This window comes from Molothrus aeneus, chromosome 6, assembly GCF_037042795.1.
Source record: "Molothrus aeneus isolate 106 chromosome 6, BPBGC_Maene_1.0, whole genome shotgun sequence".
Lineage (NCBI taxonomy): Eukaryota > Metazoa > Chordata > Aves > Passeriformes > Icteridae > Molothrus > Molothrus aeneus.
Genome location: NC_089651.1, coordinates 36880649 through 36901513, shown reverse-complemented (window position 1 = coordinate 36901513; position 20865 = coordinate 36880649). Strand labels below are relative to the sequence as shown.

The window sequence follows — 20865 nt, the reverse complement described above, 5'->3', positions numbered from 1 at the left end:
ATAGTGTTATGAAAAATATGGTGTGTAGAACTCACCTTTCTTATCAGGATGATTCCAACAGCCTAACAAATTCACAGTTTAAAGGCTACAATCACAGGTGACATAAATTGCCATAAGTCTGCTGCTTCATTTACACTATCTCATTAATTGTAATCATAGGTAACAAGCTGGAGCAAATTTTGATGAAAGTATTGGTTTCATCAATCAGAAAAAGCCAACAAGGGGAAAATGGTAAGAATCCTTTTTCCTGGGTTGAAGAAATTAACATGAGACCACCTCAAGGGGAAACAAAAAAGAAAAGGCACAGAAAGATGATACATGAAGTGTGCAGTCTGTCTATGTACAGTGGGGCAAAGCTTAAGAAGCCTTTTCTCCCACTAGGAAATACTGGAGAAGGATTTCCTCTGGGTGAAGGAATTAGGGTTGACACCAGATGCACTGTCAAGACAATAGCCTGGTAGGTGTACAACACAAAATAACAGTGAAAACTTCTTGCAAAGCCCTGGAGGATGGTTATTGAGACAGAGAATAGCAGAAACCTTTCCCTTCATTAACACATGTAGACCTGATTGCTGTCAGCATGCAATTCTAGTGTCTTTCACTTGAAAACATATCATTAGCTACAAATCTCACACTTCTTACTCATATGATGTCCCTGGAACTGTTTTGGCAAACGGTATGAAACAAAAAAGTTGTTCTATACTTCAGAATCCCAGTAGTTTCACCTGCCAAAAAAAAAAAAAGCCAGACTATGTTTGCAAAATCTTTAACTGCCAGCTGTGTTTCTGGGACTGTCCTTCACATCCGTTGTATCTGAATAAGCCCAAACTAGTCCATTGATGGTCTCATATTAGCTCATTCACACTTTTCAAATCTTTATTAGCACTTAATAACCTTTCACAGATGTCAAAGAAGGAAACCGGACTGATTTCAATGGGATTTCAAAAAGGAAGCTTTTAAAAAGAAAAATGAGAAAAGCTCATGATCCAGAGAGATAAAAAGTATCATTACATCTGGTCTTGGTTCACAGGGGAAAAAAAGGGATGTCTAATTAGTCCTGTGTAACCCACCTCTTGGCCTAAAAAATTAGTGAAAACCTCTTTATTTCCCCTTCAGCACCATCTCACCCCAGACATACTGCCCAGCTTTAAGTGTCCTCAAGGAGTACATATGATTCTCACGAACTTGGTCATGAAGATAAAACAGACCTCACAGATTTTATCTTTCTTATTGAAATGTCCACTCTTGAATGCATAATTTTTAGGTAATGCAAGACACACATTTTTTGGTAGTATTGTGGAAGTGTTTCTAAAAACCCACTCTGAATTTCTTCTCACTGGCTAGTGCAGTATGGCTTGTTTTCTCACCAGATAATCAGACAACAGACAAATTAAGACATAAAAAGGGCTTAAATCTCTCAGAACTGAGACTTTCAGTTCAAGATCCATGAGTCCAGGTCTTGAGCCTCTGGAATACCTGGTCAGTATTTGCTCCTATCAGCTTGCAAAGATGACTGCAATACCCTAAATTCACCATAAATGGATGTCTAAGACAATGCACTTTTGTCAGTGGAAGTCAGTCTATATCTGGCTGGAGGGAAGGCACTGCCAAACTAAGTAAAAGCTACAGTGCAATGTTACAATTTCCTTTCTTTAGTTCAAATTAAAAAGTTAATTATATCTCAGTTCAGATCTAGAGAAATTTGCTGTAGCTGTGTATTTCAGTGGAGAGAGATACATGCAATTTAGATGTCCTTTCATGATTCTGGGTCATGGCAAGCTCGAAGTTTCTAGAGAAACAACCAACAACTGCACTGAAATTATTCTAACTACAGGTGTTCCTATATAAGACATCTTTAGCAATTACTGCTAAAATGGTACACTCATCAGCTTCATAACCACTTGTTATAAAACAAGCACCGATTCTTCCAAATATGAAGAATTTTGGTCTATGCATTTCACCAGGAAGCTTTTGCCAATCTTTTATTTGTTTTATTTTTCAAATTTAATACTATGCTTTGTTGAGATTTACGCCTTCTTTCCCACAAGGACTACTTTTTCTACTGCCAGCCTTATAAAAGAGGCTTAAAGTTTATGTTCATGTTATCATAATATTTTTTACATTATTTTAAGTCCCGTGGATAAATATCTCAGGCTTGTTAGAAAGACATCTAATTTCCCCTAGGAAAATGTACAGCTTTTTAAAAATCTTTAAAATATAAAAAAAAATATTAAAAATGCTCTTTGAAGAATGGCTCTCTGAAGTATTAAGTTGTGTTTAATAATATTCTTTCTTTTACTAAAACAATCATTTACACCATGGACAGTCTGAATTAAAATAATCCATCAATGCATCATAACTTAGTTGCAGCCAGTGACACAAAGAATGCCATGGCAACAAACCAATGGAACTATAGAAGTTTCATAGTGTCAACAGGAAAAGGGAGTCTCAGCTAGGTGACTCTCTCAGAGAAGAAGCTGAAAACATTTACAGAGAATCATGACGTTTAGAAATTATGTTTAGAGAGTGCTTTAAAAAGTACACAGGCCAGTTCTGATTAAGACACAATTCTGAACAAGGATGGTAGTATTTGGTCCCAGAGCTTTACCCTGAATCTCCACTGGAGGTAAATAAGTATTAATGCAAAGTTCTTATAAGAGATCTTGACCTGACAGTCTAGGCAATATAGACACAATTGTTCCCAGTGAATTCATTATATTCTTTCTCCCCTTGATATTAGCAGTCATGACATTTTCAGCAGATGAATTATTTCCTGGGGAAATCCTACTTTACAGGACACTTCTGATTTCAGCCTCTTCATAGTTATCTTCTAAAAGATAAGACAAGATTCCAGAAAAAGACGTTAAAGCATATGATTACTTTACTTAAGAATTTATTTCAGACTTTTTATAGGTTGGTTACCCAAGAAATAAGTGACTAGCTAAAGTTCTTGCAGAAAGACTGTAACCAAACCTAAATACTTAAAATATCTCTTTCAATGGCACCATTATTCCAGCACCCCAAGTTGCAATATTCCAGGTTTCAAACCACAGAAGCTCAGAAAAATGGATAAATTGAAAAAGGTCCAACCCCCATAAAATAATTCCACCATCAAGGAATTTTTTTTTGCTGAAGCTATTTTATAGATTTGCAAAGCTGTCTGGAAAAAGCAGTATAAGGGTAATAGTATCAAAAAGTTGTGTTATGGATTCATTGGATGCTGATATTGCTTCTTCATTAATTATGAAAAAAAAAAAAAAATCCCAACCCAAAACCTTGTGATGACAAGAGGGAGGTATTTCTCAAGTCACATCAGTCTAGAAGGGTTTAGTGAGTATAATTAGAAATTGTCCTATCTCAAATGGCTCAGTGGTTACATAAGATTGGCACATGAACAAAAGTAAAAATACAACATCATCAAAGACTATAAAGGAAAAAAAAGAGTTAAACAGAAAATAACTCTCTTATATATTCTTACCGTTATATATGCTTGCACAAAATAAAATAAGAAACTTGAAATAAATGAATCTTAATGAATGATTTTGTTATATTGATGGGGAACTACTAATAGAAGAGATAATTTGAAGGAAGAAATCTTTTTACCTATAATTAAAGCTGTTCTGTTGTTCTACAAAAGTTTTTGCAATACCATGATATATTCAGTCATTTTCCCTCAGCAGCTCATGGAATTCAGTCCTTGCTACTCTTTCTTAATTATTATCATAATCTTTTGTTTCTGTTTACATGCACCTATCAAGAGAATCACTTAAGCACCTTTTAACTCAATCATACTTAGGTATAAAGGTAAATTTAAGCACAGCACACAATTTCAAACAAGTTTATCATAAGTGATTGCCCAGATGGACAATATGTGCTTTCAGGAGTACAATGTTATCAGCTCTGGTTCATTAATAATGATATAAATCAGGAGTATTCATGGAAGTGAGTGGATTAAACAGTTCTAAAAGGAGCGAAGGGAGACACAGGGCTGGATTGGTTGCATTTTTTGAGGACCACACACAGGATGACATTTCCTGCTTCTTAACAAAGATTTAAAAGTCAGAGGAGTAAACTTCCACTTAGTGTCATAAATTTCCAAGGGAAAAGGTCTTACAACCTTTGGCAACTTATACTTTTCTAAAATAATTAAGCTTGTACGACTCAAAGGTTATGTTGAGGGGTTCAATTTTTTCTATTTGATAACTTTTGCCTTTTCACAAAAAAATTTAGCACTTCTGAAGTTTAAGCCTAACATGGAAATGCATTCTCATACATTCAATCAGTTCTGCATCCTGAAAAGGTCTGCCTCAAAATATGTTCTGAATTTCTACCTTTTTACTCACTTATTCAACTGAAAAAATGTTCTTTCTTTCAGAGTAAAATTTCAGTTACATACCTATGAACCGCTTAAGTAAAATCTATTAAAATGTCATTGCAGTAATAAAGTAATTTTTAAATTTCAAATAGGAATGCATCTGGGCTTGTTCTTCAGCACAACCAACAAACAGCGACAGAGACCATTTCTTAAACATCTCAATTCTTTCCAACTACGGATTTTTCTAGGGAATCAACTTCACGGCTTTATTTACCTTTTTTTCCCTAATATAAAGTGTTATTTTTTATGTAATGCATAAAATGTTTTATGAGGAAGATAATGGTGACAGACACCTTCAAGACCTCTAAACCCATATGTCACAAATCACAGCAGAACAATCAAATAACTAATATTCAAACTATTACATATAGTAATGACAAAATGACATACAAAGAAAGTCTTGTATAAAAAAGCAAACTAGGTTTTTTTTCTTTTTAATTAAATGTCTTTTTTAGCTCAAGAGAAGTTAATAAAGACATAACTAGTGGGTTAACACAATAAAAAAGGGAATTGCCTTCTCTTTCTCTTATATTTCTGGGGATTTTTTTTTAAATTTTGAAACATTTCCCCTTTAAAACAAACCCTACATTTTTCTTCTGCCAATCAGAATTGGCACTAGCTATAATAGAAAACACACTTCATAAAGTCACATCTTTTAAAGAAGTATTCTTTTTGACTTTCTTAATAGCATTGTAAAAGAAAAATGCAATGAAATCCCCAAGGTAGAAGCATAAGGCCATACTAGTTTCAAATGACGAACATTTTTACACACTAGCTTAATGAATTAGGAATTATTGCCAACTTATTTTAAAGGACTATTTATTTAAAGAACTATGAGGTACATGCTTCAATGTCAGCAATCCTTGCAGTACCATTCCCTTTTTAGAACACAGGAGACTTCTACAGCCCTCTAGACTTAGAAAATCAGCTCACAAGAATCCATATATGCCATTTGAATTCTGTATTAGAAAGATCTGACCAGAAGTTTTCAAAAAAAAAAAAAAAAAAAAAACCAGCAAAGCTGTGCAGGAGAGCTGATAAAAACAGCATGTGTCCATGTTCACAGCCTACTCCTCTCTCTCTGTGAAGAAATACCTAGATTATTCAAGGGTAAATTCATCTCTGGCATCTAGACCACAGAACGCTTACAGTGAATTTAGTATAAGGATCTACGTCAGGCAAGGAATTAATGTTCAAATCATGTATACATCCTCCCCTGAAGGAGATTATAGGCAATTAAAGAGGATGGTTTAAGTGTAGTTTCCAAGTTCTTTGACAGCTTCATCAGGTAAAGAATTCAATGCTAAATTTCTTAGTCCTAGAGTGTCCTTGATGCTTCTTGGTGTCAAGTGTTCATTCTTCCATTTCAAACTCCTTGGAAGAAAGTGAAAAGCAGTACAAGATAAAAAAAAATCTTTATTTTTATTATTATTTTTGAATTGCTGAAGGAGAAAATACTGAGGGAGTGGGGAGGCAGAAGCCCATATCTCTGTTACAGGATTTTCTCACTCTCTGAGATTGCTCAGTGTGGCACAAATGGATTTAGCCTTCATAGAATTTATGAAACTGGGACAGTATGGGAAGAGAACTCTGTTAAAGAGAAGTTATTTCAGGGTTTCTGGAGATCAAGGCTGACTCAGGAACCCACACCAATCCTCCCAGGAGAATGAGCAGGTAAATATTAACAAAGTTGCTTCTCCACATAGGAAAAAAAAACACCTGTAAATTCAGTCTTTTCAGATATATTCTTTTTCTTTTGGCATTTAAAAAAATACTCTTATTTCCCTCACTGTGCTGCTGCTTTTTACATGCCTGCATAAGCAGAAAACCTTATGCATCAAAATCTTGCCATGAATGGAAAGAGCCCTCATACAGTCTCACAGGAGACTTCTTTCGACCTAAATTGGCCTTTCAAACATAACAGCACTGCTTCAGAAGACTTGGCTTATCCATTCAGTGACTCTGCTGGCTGAGATCTCTAACTCCTGGGGAATAGAGAACCTGCTCCAGGTTGGGAGCCAACTGCTGGTGTAACACTGACAGATGCAGGACCCATATGCCCAAGCCTGGGTAGGATGCCTGTATCACTGGCACCTGGATGTCAGCTTGCCTTTTCTGGCCCTGCTTCTGGCTGTGCTGATAAACCCGATTGTGTGTCTGTTGTGGGTCAGCCTGCTGCTGCCCTGTAGTCATGTTTTGTGGATTACTCAGTGGTTCCTCTCTGTTAAGGAGTACTATCTGAGCATAGCATGCATCCCTCAATGCTTTGATAGGCCACTAGACATCTAATTCCAGTATTTCTACTGTTCCTGGTGATTTCAGCATAGCTGATTAAATCTTGAAGGTGCAGCGAATCTGTAGAATGTGTAAATGTTCATTTCCTATCTAATGGCTAGGAAGTTATGCTGATACCATCCATTACTTTTTAATCCTAAACAACTTTTTATTTCTAGATATACTACCTGGGATTGCAAGTGTAAGATTTGAATGACCAGAAAGATATTTTTATGAAGAAGAAAACACACATCATTAAAATGCTCTGTATTAGTAAAAAAAAAAACCAAAACAACAACAAACAAAACCTATGTAAAAATTTTTCAAAATACTATCAACACCTACTTAGATATTTGCATGGGTCACCCTGGCAGGTACATTCTTGAAACTAAAAGAAATAAAATGTCCTTAGGCAAGAAATAAGAAAGGCTGCTTCCTGTTCAGATTTGGAGTCTACCAAAACCAGAGCCTATCCATGAATCTCATTCTAGAATAAGGTTTAATGGTATATGCACTTCTAAATCCAGCAATAGCAGCTACAATCACTTCATGCCAAGCCTCCTACATGTAGATAATTTATACCCTCATCAGGAATAATCTATCTGGGAGCTGGGGGAACTTTTGTAGAATGAGAGCCAAATGCTGCTAATTGGCCTTGGCAGACACTGCAAGTGTGGGGGGCAGTACAAAGCCAGTAGCCTCAACGTGCACGGAGCAGACATGCAGCAACCCCCTTCCTCTCCTACAGCGTGTGCCCAGCCTTATGTGGCCTAAAATGCAAATGTGTGGAATCGTAAGTAAACACAAATAAGAATCCCAACAATGGCCACAATGCAATGCCAGTCACAAGGCCTTTCTACAGGAAGGTGCATTACCTCCTGTTAGCCAGTTGACATAGGAGTTCAATCTTTCACAGGCACAGCTTTAGGAGCCTATAACTACGTGTTTAACTAAAATACTCTAAGTTACTTTTGTGCCAGTTGCAAAACATAACAATTAATAACCACAAGAAATTAAATGCAAAAACTGGTTTTCATTTTGAGGATGTTAAGCTTTGGTTTATACTAAACAAAACCAAGTATTTTTTCCTTACTTTGACACACTAATACAACGTTATATCCCTGAAAATTTGAATCATATTAAGCATTTGATTCTGCTTGACTACATAATTTGTAAAGGATGAAAACCACTGCCTTGATCATTACTGTTTCAGACACGTAAATGTAAAAATTATTTGAGAGAGAGAGAACAAAAAAGAGACAGCAAGTTTAGCAGGACAGTCAGTCTTTCAATGATACTTTTTCAAGTCCCAAACATTTTCTCAAAATTAACAGAGGGCTTACTCTTATTTTCAGAATCGCATGCTGACCATATACTGTCCATAATTAAGATTCAAAATTCTAAACCATAACAGAAATAATTTCTTTTAATGTAAAAGTTTGGTTGCTTTGAATACTGAGACACTGAGTCCCAACCTTCAATATAAATCTCACCTGTAAACGACCTTCTTTGAGACTGTACAGAGGAAATCTGAGATTCTCTACTACATGTCTATTACATATCAGGGCTACACTAAAACACTGACTTTATTTCATTAATTTTCAACAAAACTAACACTTTTTTATGCTGTGGACTAAGAAGCATTTGCTGTTAGCCTAAAGACAGCTGACAACCAGTCCCATACTGGTTTTGTGGTGCCTTAAGTTTTTGCTTTCATATTTTTCAGATTCTGTGCAGCCTTAGTGTGTAACTCTGAACCTCATATAAAGTGTCAGCAAATACTCCTCACAGTTTAGTTGGACAAAACAATCCTTTTCTAGCCTGAGAACTAAGGACACCATTGCAGCTTCGGGCCCAAAAAGTATAAATAACAGCAAATTCAGGAGAGCAATCTGTGAGGTTGGGGCTTCATAGCCTGAAGCTGTAACTGGACCATTAACCCCAACATTTAAATGGACCAAAACTTATAAAAGTATGAAAATTCATGACCAGTTGTCCATCTTAGGTAGAGCCATGGCCAGGCTCTTGTTCTGCCCAAGGTGTATCCTTTGAAGGCCTTTCTAATAAAAACCTACTTTATTCCTTTAACTCTGCCCAGCCTCTGCTCCAGGTAGCCTCTCTAGGTATCAGTTTGTCCCTTCAAATCTTTTCACCTGATGTTATTTTTGGAATTGCAAAAAGCCAAGTGGTTCTATCAATGGGCTAGGAGACAGCTCCTACAGCTAAGGTGTCCTCTCCAACAGCTATTCTCTACTGTAGGACTCTCTTCATTGTGAGGAGGACGTCTGAACTCTAGACACAGACATACACCCATCCCAAATTTTTCTTTCTCCTTCAAGTGTGCAAAGGTAGCCAATCCACCACATCTGTGCTAAAAAACCCAAAAGAACAAAATCATGATGATTAAAATCTTCATGTTGAGCAGAAGATACAATTGAAGGAAGGACAGAATAACAAATACAAAGTGCAATGCAAGCCAATGATACACACTTTAAATCCCTAGCTATAATAAATATGTAGGATACAATTTACAATGCATTAAATCAAACGTGAATTCTGTGAGACTATCAAAGATGTACAGTTGTACAATAATCTAAAATGGTACATATCTAAATAGGAATCTCCTTAATATGGAAGAACTATAAAAGAAGAAAATTCATTGGTTAAGTGCTGTGCATAATTAATGAAGAAAGTCCAGCCCCAATTTGCAGCTTTTGTGACCTTTTTAGGTGTGTGTGAGTGTGTGTGCCTAAATGTGATACCATGTAATTACACATAACTGCTTCACTTGTAGAAATGTTATCTTTTTTCCCATACTCTTTTTTATAATTTCTGTACAGGTAGAAATTCTAATACAATGACATTTTAGCAGCAACTAGTAGAAACAACCATTCAATCAACTTTTGAGATAATACACTTCAGAACAGAGAGCATGCTCTACAAGCTGGACTCATTTATTTCAACAATATTTGTATTTCCTTAAATGTTATGTACTTAAAAGTCTGCAAGGGTGGTTGCACCTTCCAAGTAAATTCAGGAAAAACAGAACTAAATCTTCAGTTTTTATAGCACTGGGGAAGTTTGAACACATAGATTCCATGTCAATATTTAATTTTCTATTTATTTAGGCCTCACAGTTGGAAACAAACAAACAAGCAAACAAACAAAAAGTGACTAGCAGATACCTGATATGATGAAATTAGTCAGAGATAAAAGCAGCCTTAAACAATAGCATTCACATGAATCTCAGCTGTCCATGATTCATTTAAAGTTTTCTGTAAGCAGAATAAAACCCTACCCTTTCCCAGCTCCCAGGTAAAAAGAGGGCACAGAGTGCTGCCCTTCACATCCATTGCAGAGGAGTATGAATGTTGTTTAAAGCCTGTTTCTAGTGGTTTATTTTTTATAAGACCTAAAATGAGAAATATTTGAAATCTTTGAAACTGTCATCAATGTTTTCAGAAAAGTGAAGAAAAATATCAGTTAACTTGCTCAGCATGCCCATGAAATATACCTTTCCCCATTTTTATTTATTTATATAAAATCAACACTCTTTTCCTTTCTTGATAAATGCTGTGACTGAAAAGAAATGAAAAAAGTTTTCTGAAACAAGGACACTTACTGCCCTCACCTATATCTTTACAAACATCATAGAAGGTATAATTCTTCCTGGTGAACCCACACATTAGTTTATGCTGTCTATACTTTTCAAGCCACCTTACTTCTGAGAAATATAAGGCAAAACCCCAAATCATAGCTGAATTCAGACTCCATTAAAGTTCTGTTGATGTACCAGGAAAAAAAAATCCTCCCTCAGCTTCTACAGGCTGCACAAACTCCTCCATTTCTTTTAATGACCTATTCCCTCTGTTGGATTCAATACAGCCCACTGGCTATGGAAATGACAACACTCAGCAGGTGACAACAAAATGGTCAGCAAACAGGGCTGAGATATGTCATTTTCTTCAAATAGTTTCTCAGGAATTAAATGACACATCACTGTATGTGTACATGTCCTGCTCAGATCAAATATTTTTTTATTAAATGAAACTGCCCGCTTCTATATGTATAGTTGCCATATGAAATGCAGGTTTAAGTGTGCTGCTCCAAGCTCCAATTGCGAAACAATTTGCTGTTTCCCACACCTCCCCAGTCTCCTTTTAGCATATAACCCCTTGGGCAGCAAGTGCTCAGATGCTCTACCTTTGCCATAAGTCCAGATTGAAAGCCCTGCCCTTATGGAGTCAATCTGATGCATTTGCTATGACTGGGACAAATTGGAGTATGCAAATTAGCACCTTTTGAGTCTCCTGAACCCAGGAAATTCTCTTGCTATGTGTTCCAGCTAATGGACCTGAGATGTCCTTTGTAACAGGGCTGTCTGTGCAACTCCTTTAACCTTTTCAGATTCTGATCTAGCCTTTGTTCCTAGCCCTTTTTAGAATCATGCAATGTATCAAGTTAACCTCTGTTATAATTTAAACTTGTGTAACACCAGAGCCATATCATAGCATGCAGTGGCATTTACACATGTTTAAAGTGCAAAAGAGCATCCAACAGTGAATAGAGGCCCACAACATTAAAATTTCTAAGAGAGCTTTTTCTGCCTACTTTCAGCTTCAAATACTTATCTTTACCCTGAATCACTTAAACTAGTACAAAATGCGAAATTAAATTTCTAAATTTCTAAATAAATTAACATCAAGTATAAGAGTTTGCCCTTTTATGACAAGAGTATGATCTGAGAAGACTGTCAATCTACAAAGTACTTGAGGAGTGATTGCTGATCAAGCACGAACAGATTCCTAGGTAGATTTTATAGAAATCTATAGAAAGAAGCAGTAAGATGAAATAGCATTATCCTCAAATCATAAAGGGAAAGTAGCTACTGGAGATGCCTCATTCCTGGAAAAGCACACTGCAAAGTAAGATAGTGACCTTTTCTTACCAGAGTCCTATGACTCTTTTCACAACATTTCAGCATTTACACTGACTTCCTGCCTTTACTCTGTGTTTGGGTGTGGTGTTTGAACATAATAAACACACATTTCATGCCACCCCAAATTACTGCTTCCAAGCAGATTGTGTGCCTATCTTTCCTCAACACAGCATTTAGTATGCTGATATTCTCCGCTCTTGCTGTTTTTTGGGTTTTTTTTAAGATTTTGTTCCTAATTTAATATTCTTTGGTCCTATCCACTTAGAATTGTATCTTTTCTAGAAAGTTATACTTTCATCAGGATATATACAATCTCTTAAATCATAAATCCATCATTGTTCAGTTTATACAAAGGCACTACAGCATCCCATTTCTTACTATTATATCTCTGTTTTGGGATCACTAAGTTGAACTCTATAATCATCAACTATTCTAGAGAAAACATGGCTGCATACTAAATGCTTTTGATTTTGGATAGAGATGTAGACTAAATAAATGCCTTTTCTTCCCCTTTGTTCAGTTTCTGGACTGCATTTTGTTGAGAGCATTTGGTGTTCCCTTTGGTTTTGTACCCAAACTCTCTGGATGCCACTTAATGTCAGGAAGAAAACTCATAAATATAGGCTGTACTTGAAAATTAGGAGGTTCGGATTCAAAATTTAAATGCACAAAGTAGACTCAATATATGTCCTAGAGAAATCATTCCCTCATAGAACTTTTATATGATCTACAAACCTTCAGTTCTGATTTGCCCTGTACTTGTTCTGTCTCCTTGCATTTATGTACTGCTCTTCACCAATAGAAAGTTTAGCATCACTTCGCTGAGTGGTTTGATCTGCAACCACATTTCCTCTCAATTAATCTATTTAATTTCCACTTTATTTTTGGCTACTGATGCATAACTTAACCTCCACTTCATCCCAAAAATTTTTACTTTCAGACAGCACAGATCTGTGCTCTCCCACAGATCCTTAGTTTTGTCAGCCTTTTCACATTTTCCTCTTTTCGTCTGCCTTTGACACATGCTAACAGATGTCAGTCAGTAGTCTACCCCTTTAACCCAATGCAGACAAGCTGAACAGTCTTCTTCATTCTCAGAAAGTGTACCACTGACATCATCATTAGCAATTGCCCTTCTCAAATTTCCAAGCCAGTAGAAGTCTTTTCTCCTGACACCTTTTACAGCCTGGAAAAATCCTCCATCAGTACTACCATCTGCTGCTTCCTCACCTTTAGTCTTGTGTCACCATTTCTGTGTTGACTAGTGTTATACAGAGAGAACCTCATTATGTAATATTCAGAATGACTGAAAATAGTAAATGAGACGATAAATCTTCTCCCTAATATTTTATAGCACTCCAACACTTTCCTGTCTCTTTTCCCACTTTTTAAATTTTCTTGTCAGATGGGACTCCCTATAATAATTCAAATATTGGAAGAAATGAGACTTCCACTCAATTACAGCCAAGCCAGTCAACTTCTTTTTTATTGTATTGCCTCTATTTAATTAAAACACTACAAAGTTTTACACAACATTTGTGGGGAAAGAAAAAAATTAGAACTTTGTATCTAATTCACTTATGATTATTCATACTGCTTGGCTGATTTTAATACTTAACTAACAATGGGCTTCCAAGGCAAAGTATTGGGTACTTTTTTCCTTTCAGGAGAACGTTCTGTTTCTCCATTACACTGTTAATTGTGTGCAAGTCCTGTACCATCCACAATTGTTCACTACTGCAAAAATGTAAATAACTTGCTCTCTTTACTGTTCTCTAATTTGCCTTAAATAGACATTTTCACAAATTTTTCCCAATCTAAACTGGTTGCATGCTCAACACACCTATTTATAATGTATGGAGAACTTTACTCACACACTCTCCAGCAAAATGATTTTTTCAAAAATGAATTGTGTCATTGTCTCAGTATATTCTCATCTAGTTACTATGGATTAATAGCAACATCTTCCAAACATGATTAAATACTGTAGGGAAACTGTACAGTGAATTCTCTCCATGTTTTGTATAGAAAGTTTGATAGAGTACCCTTGTTCCAAAAAGTAGGTCTATAATTCTACAAAAATCGTGGCAAGAATGGAGGACAAGACCCATATGGACAACAAAGAAATGGTATGAAAGTTCCCTTCAAATTTGGTATTTCATTCTACACCTTCTGTGTTTGATAACATTGAATTACAAACTGGATGATAAAACAGCATTAACTTGAGGAGTATGTGAAAACATTTTCCTGATAACAACTTCCAATTTTTCTGGCTGAAGATGGGGAAAAAACCTTTTATTTTGTAACTACTGAGATATTAACAATCTTTGTTTGCATTCAGTTGATCATTCCTGTGACCCTGAGTACTTCTGAGAGTATCACAAACGTGGTTCAATCTGTTATTTGCAACTATTACACAGCTCGAAGAGGTGGATGGGATCAGCCCCTTGAGCACAATTGTAGATACAGCTTTACTTCACTTTAGAAGTGCAGGTGGATGGGGTACTAGCTACCTGCAAACAGAAGATTGTTAGAGTTCTCCCTTGGAGTGAAGAGACATTAATTTTCCTCTTTCCCGAGAAATTTAAGCTCATCTGACATACTCCAGAAAATAAAACAATGACTCAGCTACTCTGTATGGTACTGGCATCACTGGGAATGATTCACTAGAAGCCACAGAAATTGTATTCAGCTGCACATTTACCTCACAATTTATAAGGGCCCCTCTCTGAAGCACAGTACTATACTAAATTGACAAACTGATTATATTTGTACAGTTTTGTGTTAGTCCTGTTATTGCAGTATTGGATACATTAATAAAAAATTGTTAGAAAAAGAATATCAAACTATTAGGATGAGAGGCATTATTCAATTGTTCACAATACTAGCAATTCATTAGGCTTCTTACATCCATAGGATGAGGGTGGTTTGCTTATTTATTGACTTTAAATAAAGAAAAGCTAAAATAATATCAATGGGTTTAGTAGTAAATGGCTTCTCTATAAGATGAAGGTAAAGAGACAAGTCTTCCATGAAGTTCCATCCACAATCAGAGGCTTCCAGTGGAGTGAAAAGCGTGTGAACCAAGACTGCCTTTCATGCATGAAAAGTCTGGGACTACTGCATGGGATAAAGTCAAATTGCAGCATTTGAGCCATTTCTAGCTTCCAGGTAGCTCAAATTCTGCTCCATTCTAGGATGACATTCCATGATCAAGGCTGTGGTGATACAGAGGTTTCTAGGAAGTAAAACAAGGGCTTACAGGCCTTGTGCATATTTCAGATGACTTTGTGGGGTTGTCTTGGACACAACTGGACATCTACTACAGCTATCCTCTGTACATTGTTAACCACTTCATTAAAGCTAAGTGGTTTGTAGTTCGTGACTTTTGACTCAATGAAGAATAACAACCCAGATTGTTTTCACTGAGGTTGCTTTTCCTCAGATCTTAATGGGAACCTGATTTTCCTTCTCTCATTGAATCTGATACTGCAATTACTTTGCAAAAGAGAAAATACTTCAAAATGCTTCACCACAAAATACTTAATGGGAGAGAAAGGTACAGCATGAAGTAAAAAGGAACTGCAAGTCTCGTAAATTTTCCAAGATAACATTCAAAAAGTCTTCCAGCTTCTAGGAAGATAGGTGGGGACCTTTATGGAACAGAGGAGAATTCAGTAATTGTCATGCACTTGTAAATCATGGGTGCACAACAGATCTTGCTATGGGAATAAATGAGATTGGTAGTTGGCTTTTTTCTCTGTCTAGTTCAGCAGTTCAATTCTATCAAATGTATCAAAATTATCTAATGTGCAGTAACTTTAGGGACACGGCAGAAATTGACTATGATCTTCCAATTAGTTTAATTTTGGATTATGTTTTGTTTTGGTTTTTTGTTTGTGTGTTTTGAAACTCATTGTAAAAATCTACATCACAAGAGTTGTCAGTGCTCACATTTTGTGGAACATGTCCACAAAATGAAGAAACAGATACACTTTTTATTGCACTGACAGTTCAGTATCCGTCCAATATAGGGATTTCTTGACACAAAATGAGGTAGCACAGTATAGATGATCTAAGACAACTAGTGTCCAAGTTACTGTGTATGTAATATGTACATAATGCTATATGAAAGTGTTAGTTTCTTAACAGTTGAATAGGCACTACTGAAGCAAAGAATGCAATTATGAAAGTTATCACTCTTGTATGCAGAAAGACAAAATGTGTACTGCTCGCTATAGTTCACACTCCTATTATTATTACTTATACCGTCTTTCCATCCTAGCCTGACTTTAAAGCTACTTCATTGTGATTAATTCCAAATATTTAATTTTTAAAAAGGCACTGATGTTTTTAAAGGAAGAAACATATATTTTCAAAATATTAATTTTTCTTGAAAATAATGTACATTATACTTTTAATTGTTTTACTGTTCAAATTGTAAGGTGTGTTCTTTTTTGTTCAAGAATTTTAAAAGCAACTAATTTAAATATGCAAAATTATCTTGAGTTGTTCATACGTGAACTTAAAAGCCATGCAACACAGGAAAATTAAGTAATTATGCCTCCAAGTTATTTACTGCAATTAAGCTCATTTATCATATGCAAATTAGTGCAAACTGGTCTCATTAGTTACTAAATTACTCAATATGAGCTGAACAATGTAGCACTCCAGTTTGTAATGAAAAATCCCTGTAGAGGCAAGCAGTATCAATTAAGCTAATTTGCATATGCAAATATATTCACTAACTTTCCCTTTTCTCTATATTTAGTTCTACATTTCCTGATCATTCCTGATTATAAGAAGACTATGGGGTTACTGACCCTTTTTCACACCTTCTCAATTGCAATGAAGTTACAGAAAAAAAATCCAGAGATCCTGAAAAATTGATGAAAATCTTGCTAATTTTTACAACCAATTTAAACGAAATTTTTAGATAGGTACCAGAAATAATGTTTTTGCTGGATTTAGTTGATAGACAGATATATATACAGAAATATAAAACAGAAGATATCTATTCTCATTATAACACCACTTTTCAGAAGAAAAAGAATGTACAAGACAAGAAAAACAAAGCCTATAATTTGGCAAATCAAAAATGTTGTCAAAAATAAATTAACATATTGCCATTATCTACTTTTCTACTCCATTACGTTCCACTCTACTATTCATAATTCAGGTGATTTTACTTGGAAAACATTTAAAAGACATTACACTGACATAAAGATTCTGATGTAATAGTGTTTGAGCAGTCATCTTTTGTGGTCTTTTTTTCCGCAAGCACAGAGTGGATAGTACCTTTGGCTTCAAACCTACGACTGGGAATCTCTTCAGCATGATATACAGCAATCAGCAGTGGCTTGGAGATTTTTTGACATAGACTCACACAATTTTAGATTGATTCGGGTTAAAAGGGTCATTAAAGGTCACCTACTTGCAACCCCCCCTTCCACGGACAGGGACACCTTCCACTATCCCAAATTGCTCAGAGCCCCATCCAATGTGGCCTTGAGCACTGCCAGGGATGGGGCAGCCACAGATTCTCGATTCTCTGGGCAGCCTGTGCCAGAGCCTCACCACTCTCACCATGAGGATGTGCACAAGGGTTGGATTTCATATGTAAGCAAAGTATAAGCCTCTTTGTATATCTAGATTTGGACAAAGGACACATGCAAAGATGCCTTACTCAATTTTTCATCTCGAATTTATGTAAAGGAAATGGTACATTGACTATTTTTGGAGTTGATGAAGTCTACCATTAACAGAACAGATTTAACTGTATGATCCCTGGGCACAAATGCTATCTCAGACCAAAATCAATTACTTTTATTTTTCTCATTACAGGTAGAGTTTTACTTTTCTATTTTCTGCACTTAACTGCATATGGGAGAAAAACTTTAGTGCCTGTATCAATCATCAATTAAGCAGTACTTAAACATTCGATTCCTACATAATAGAAAAAAAATCATGGATGAAGGCATTTTCATTCAATGATGACTAGGCATTACAAATAAATACATGGATTTAATATGTATGGACATGACTAACGTATATAATATATACCTAGATATGACTGACACTACCTATTTGCAGACTCAAAATATAAAAATATCACAAGGTGTGCCTCCATTTCTGTTTTTGTAATCTTATTTAAATAAACTATATCCACTTTTTAAAAATCTACTGCATATCTGTCTATCAATAAATTTTGAAGTATCAAAATATTAAAAAGATTAGAGAGGTCCTTAATTTCTGAGCTTACACTTAACCAAGTCTTCAAAATACTAATAGCAAAAGGGATTACACCAACTATTAATTCAAATTCTTCAGATAGCAGACTGGAACCAAAATTCCCAAAGTATAATCAAGGTTGTTTACTTCACTTGCAAACAATACTTTTCATGATACTTATTTGAAAATAATTTCTGTGAGTAGCAGACTAGGTGAGAACATGTTAGAACTGTATTCCACCACAAAGTCTATCCAATTGTTGTTTTAAAAACCATTTTGTCTTCTGGTGATTATATTACTACCTATTAGACCACAAGGCAGTACTTTGAAGTTCATTCTGATCTGTTTAGAAGTGGTATATTTGAATGCATGACCCATCACCTCCCAAGGGTTGATTGCTCTGCTAAAATAAGACAAAATCTTAACAAATTATGATGAATCTGTCACCACTATTAATTCATATTGTCTTTTATCCATCGTCAAGAGTCTATCTCGCAAATATCAGGGTGGAACTGCCTATTATCAACTGAGAGATTCATGGAAGTACTTTGATAAAAGCATCATCTTTGAAAAGACCACACCTTAACAGATATTCAATACAAGGCAAATGGTAACTTTGATTTAAAATCCTCAGTTTTGAGGATTTTAAAGTGCAATACAGGGTTTTTTTAGTAGTACTATGATGAAGCTATGTCCTGAAAACACCTTAATTAATCACAAATCAATTTTTAAAAACGTAAAAAAAAAAACCCAAAAAGAAAACCCAAAAACCCAACAATTCCATAAGTGGAATCTAGTTTAAACAAGTATGAAAGTCACTAATTGTTTTAATACATAGTAAGTGAAAAACTCAAATATCAAGTAGTTTTCAAAGCGGCCATCCTAGGTTTTTTTCATTTTCATCTATAAGAGTCATACTTAATACCTAAAAAGTGTAAATAAATCAGTCTCAATGAGGTTTTATTTATATATGAGTTATAAGTAATATTGCAAAAAAACATACCTTTAGGATATATGATATGTTTACACACTCAACATACTGAGAAATTACATAAACTGAAATATCATAAAACTGCTAGTTCTTAATTTTTTTTCTGCATGTATGAGACAACATAGCAGTGTTCATGCCTAATATGCAAACACAGTACTGTAGATACTGGTTCAATCTCTGATGCAATAACTACAACAAAAGTATTTGCTTACAGAATCAAAAACTTGACCTAGACCTCTGCTAAGAGTGCACAACTAAGCAAATAATTTCATTCATGATTCTTGTTCCGAAGAGAAATTAATTCTACTAGTTAATTTAATGTTTTCCTAAAATTATCTTTGTTGCTATTCTGCATTTTGTAACTTTATAAAGATGTGAAAATTCTGACATTATCTATAGTGCTTTTGAATACCACAGCTGAGTTAGTACAGAGATAGCTCTCAATCATTTCAAATTAAGTGGGATATTTCTCATGATAATATCCTAATTTACCTCTCTCGTACCTCTCAAAAGATAATACACCAGACAATATATTTGCATTGAGAAGCTGTGTACATTGCTAAAAAAGAGCAGTTATTCAGTGCCACACTTAGAAAAGACTGTGTGGGTTTTATTTCCATAGGGCTGGGTTTGTCTTACTGCAAGGCACATCACATTTTCTTCTTAACTGCTTGTACTCCACATTTGATCACTTCAATCTAAGAAAGGCTGTAGTAACCCTGGCAAAATAAATCATGCACAAGGATGTTTCCATCAGGTCATCGTTTTTCAATTGAGTCTTCCTGGAATATGATGACTCGTGCCATGTGACGAACTTGTTTGACAAATACCAGACCAGTTTTCGGTCCACAGCTAAGGATACCTGAGAGGCATGCTTCTGTTCATTTTTTAATCTCTGCAGATTGCTCCAAATTTGTGATATATAATTGTGACAACTGGGATATCATGGACAAAAGCAGTGCTCATAAACCAAAGTGGGGAAAAAAACCCCAACTCTAAATTGATACTTGTCATAAGACAAAGCACCAACACAAAATACGAGCTGGTACACACACTCACACAAATACATAAAGGCATTCTGCAAGCAAACACCTACTGCACCATTCTAAACAAAATATTGTGATTCAGCTAAAATAACACTTGCCTTGCCTCTCATTAACAGTTTCCCAATTATGGACTTTCAAAATAGAAGAAATATGAGCATTAAAAAAATCTTATCAATAGAAGTGCTGACAACAATACTATTCAAATTTTTGGCAGATATATGACTAGATAGATATTTTGATTTTTCTTGGAAAAGCCATTTTTTTACCTGTAATATATGACTTCCCAAATGTGATTCAAATACTTCAATGGCAAGGGCACTGGGACTTCTCCTGCGCTGGGCACCTATAACTGAATAAAAAACAGTTATGTTGCAAGGTCTGCACATTTAGTTCTCATGCATCCTCATCACTGACATTAACCCCTTAAATGTTTTGCATCTGAATACACCAGTGTTAATTTAAATTTTGCCTTCTATATGGCATATAATTTTGGTAATTTAATATGTAATTTAAGACTCAAATTTGTGGGCTAAAAAAGGAGATTTTTAAAAACCAACCTAAGTGTCCAATGAGTCTGGAAATTACTTGTTTGTTCAGATATATCTCAAATCCCTGTAGGCTTACAGTAATGAAAGCACGCAGTATTTAGTGAAAAATACTATTGAAAAAGAGGCTACACATATTGTAAATGTCTTGAAATGTGGGATAAGAACTAAATATTACTTATGAATTAGAAAGTTTATTCCACTAAACAACTGAGAGGTTTATCTGAACATGTTATTATCTGAACATGTTATTATTTGAAACTGAAATGAAATAAACACAGCATTAAAAAGACAACATTTATAAATATATCTAGTATTCAAATCAAAGTTCTCCTCAGTGTAGAGAAGCATTTTAGTACTCCAGATATCCACATTAGTTCCTGGAATAGGTACTTGAAATTTCAGCGTCTAAATTATATAGTTTAAAAGTACAAAATGACTAATAGGTAGTTTCAGTAGTTATG

At 35.2% G+C, this 20865-nt stretch overlaps 1 protein-coding gene across 3 annotated transcripts in view; it reads right to left on the bottom strand.

Moving 5' to 3' along the window:
- Positions 1-20865, bottom strand: part of NPAS3 (neuronal PAS domain protein 3) — a 595746-nt gene that overhangs the window by 274458 nt on the left and 300423 nt on the right. For all 3 annotated transcript variants that reach the window (XM_066551546.1, XM_066551547.1, XM_066551548.1), the window contains one exon: positions 20123-20205. In XM_066551546.1, coding sequence (XP_066407643.1) covers positions 20123-20205 — 83 coding nt within the window. The remainder of the gene's footprint in view (positions 1-20122; positions 20206-20865) is intronic.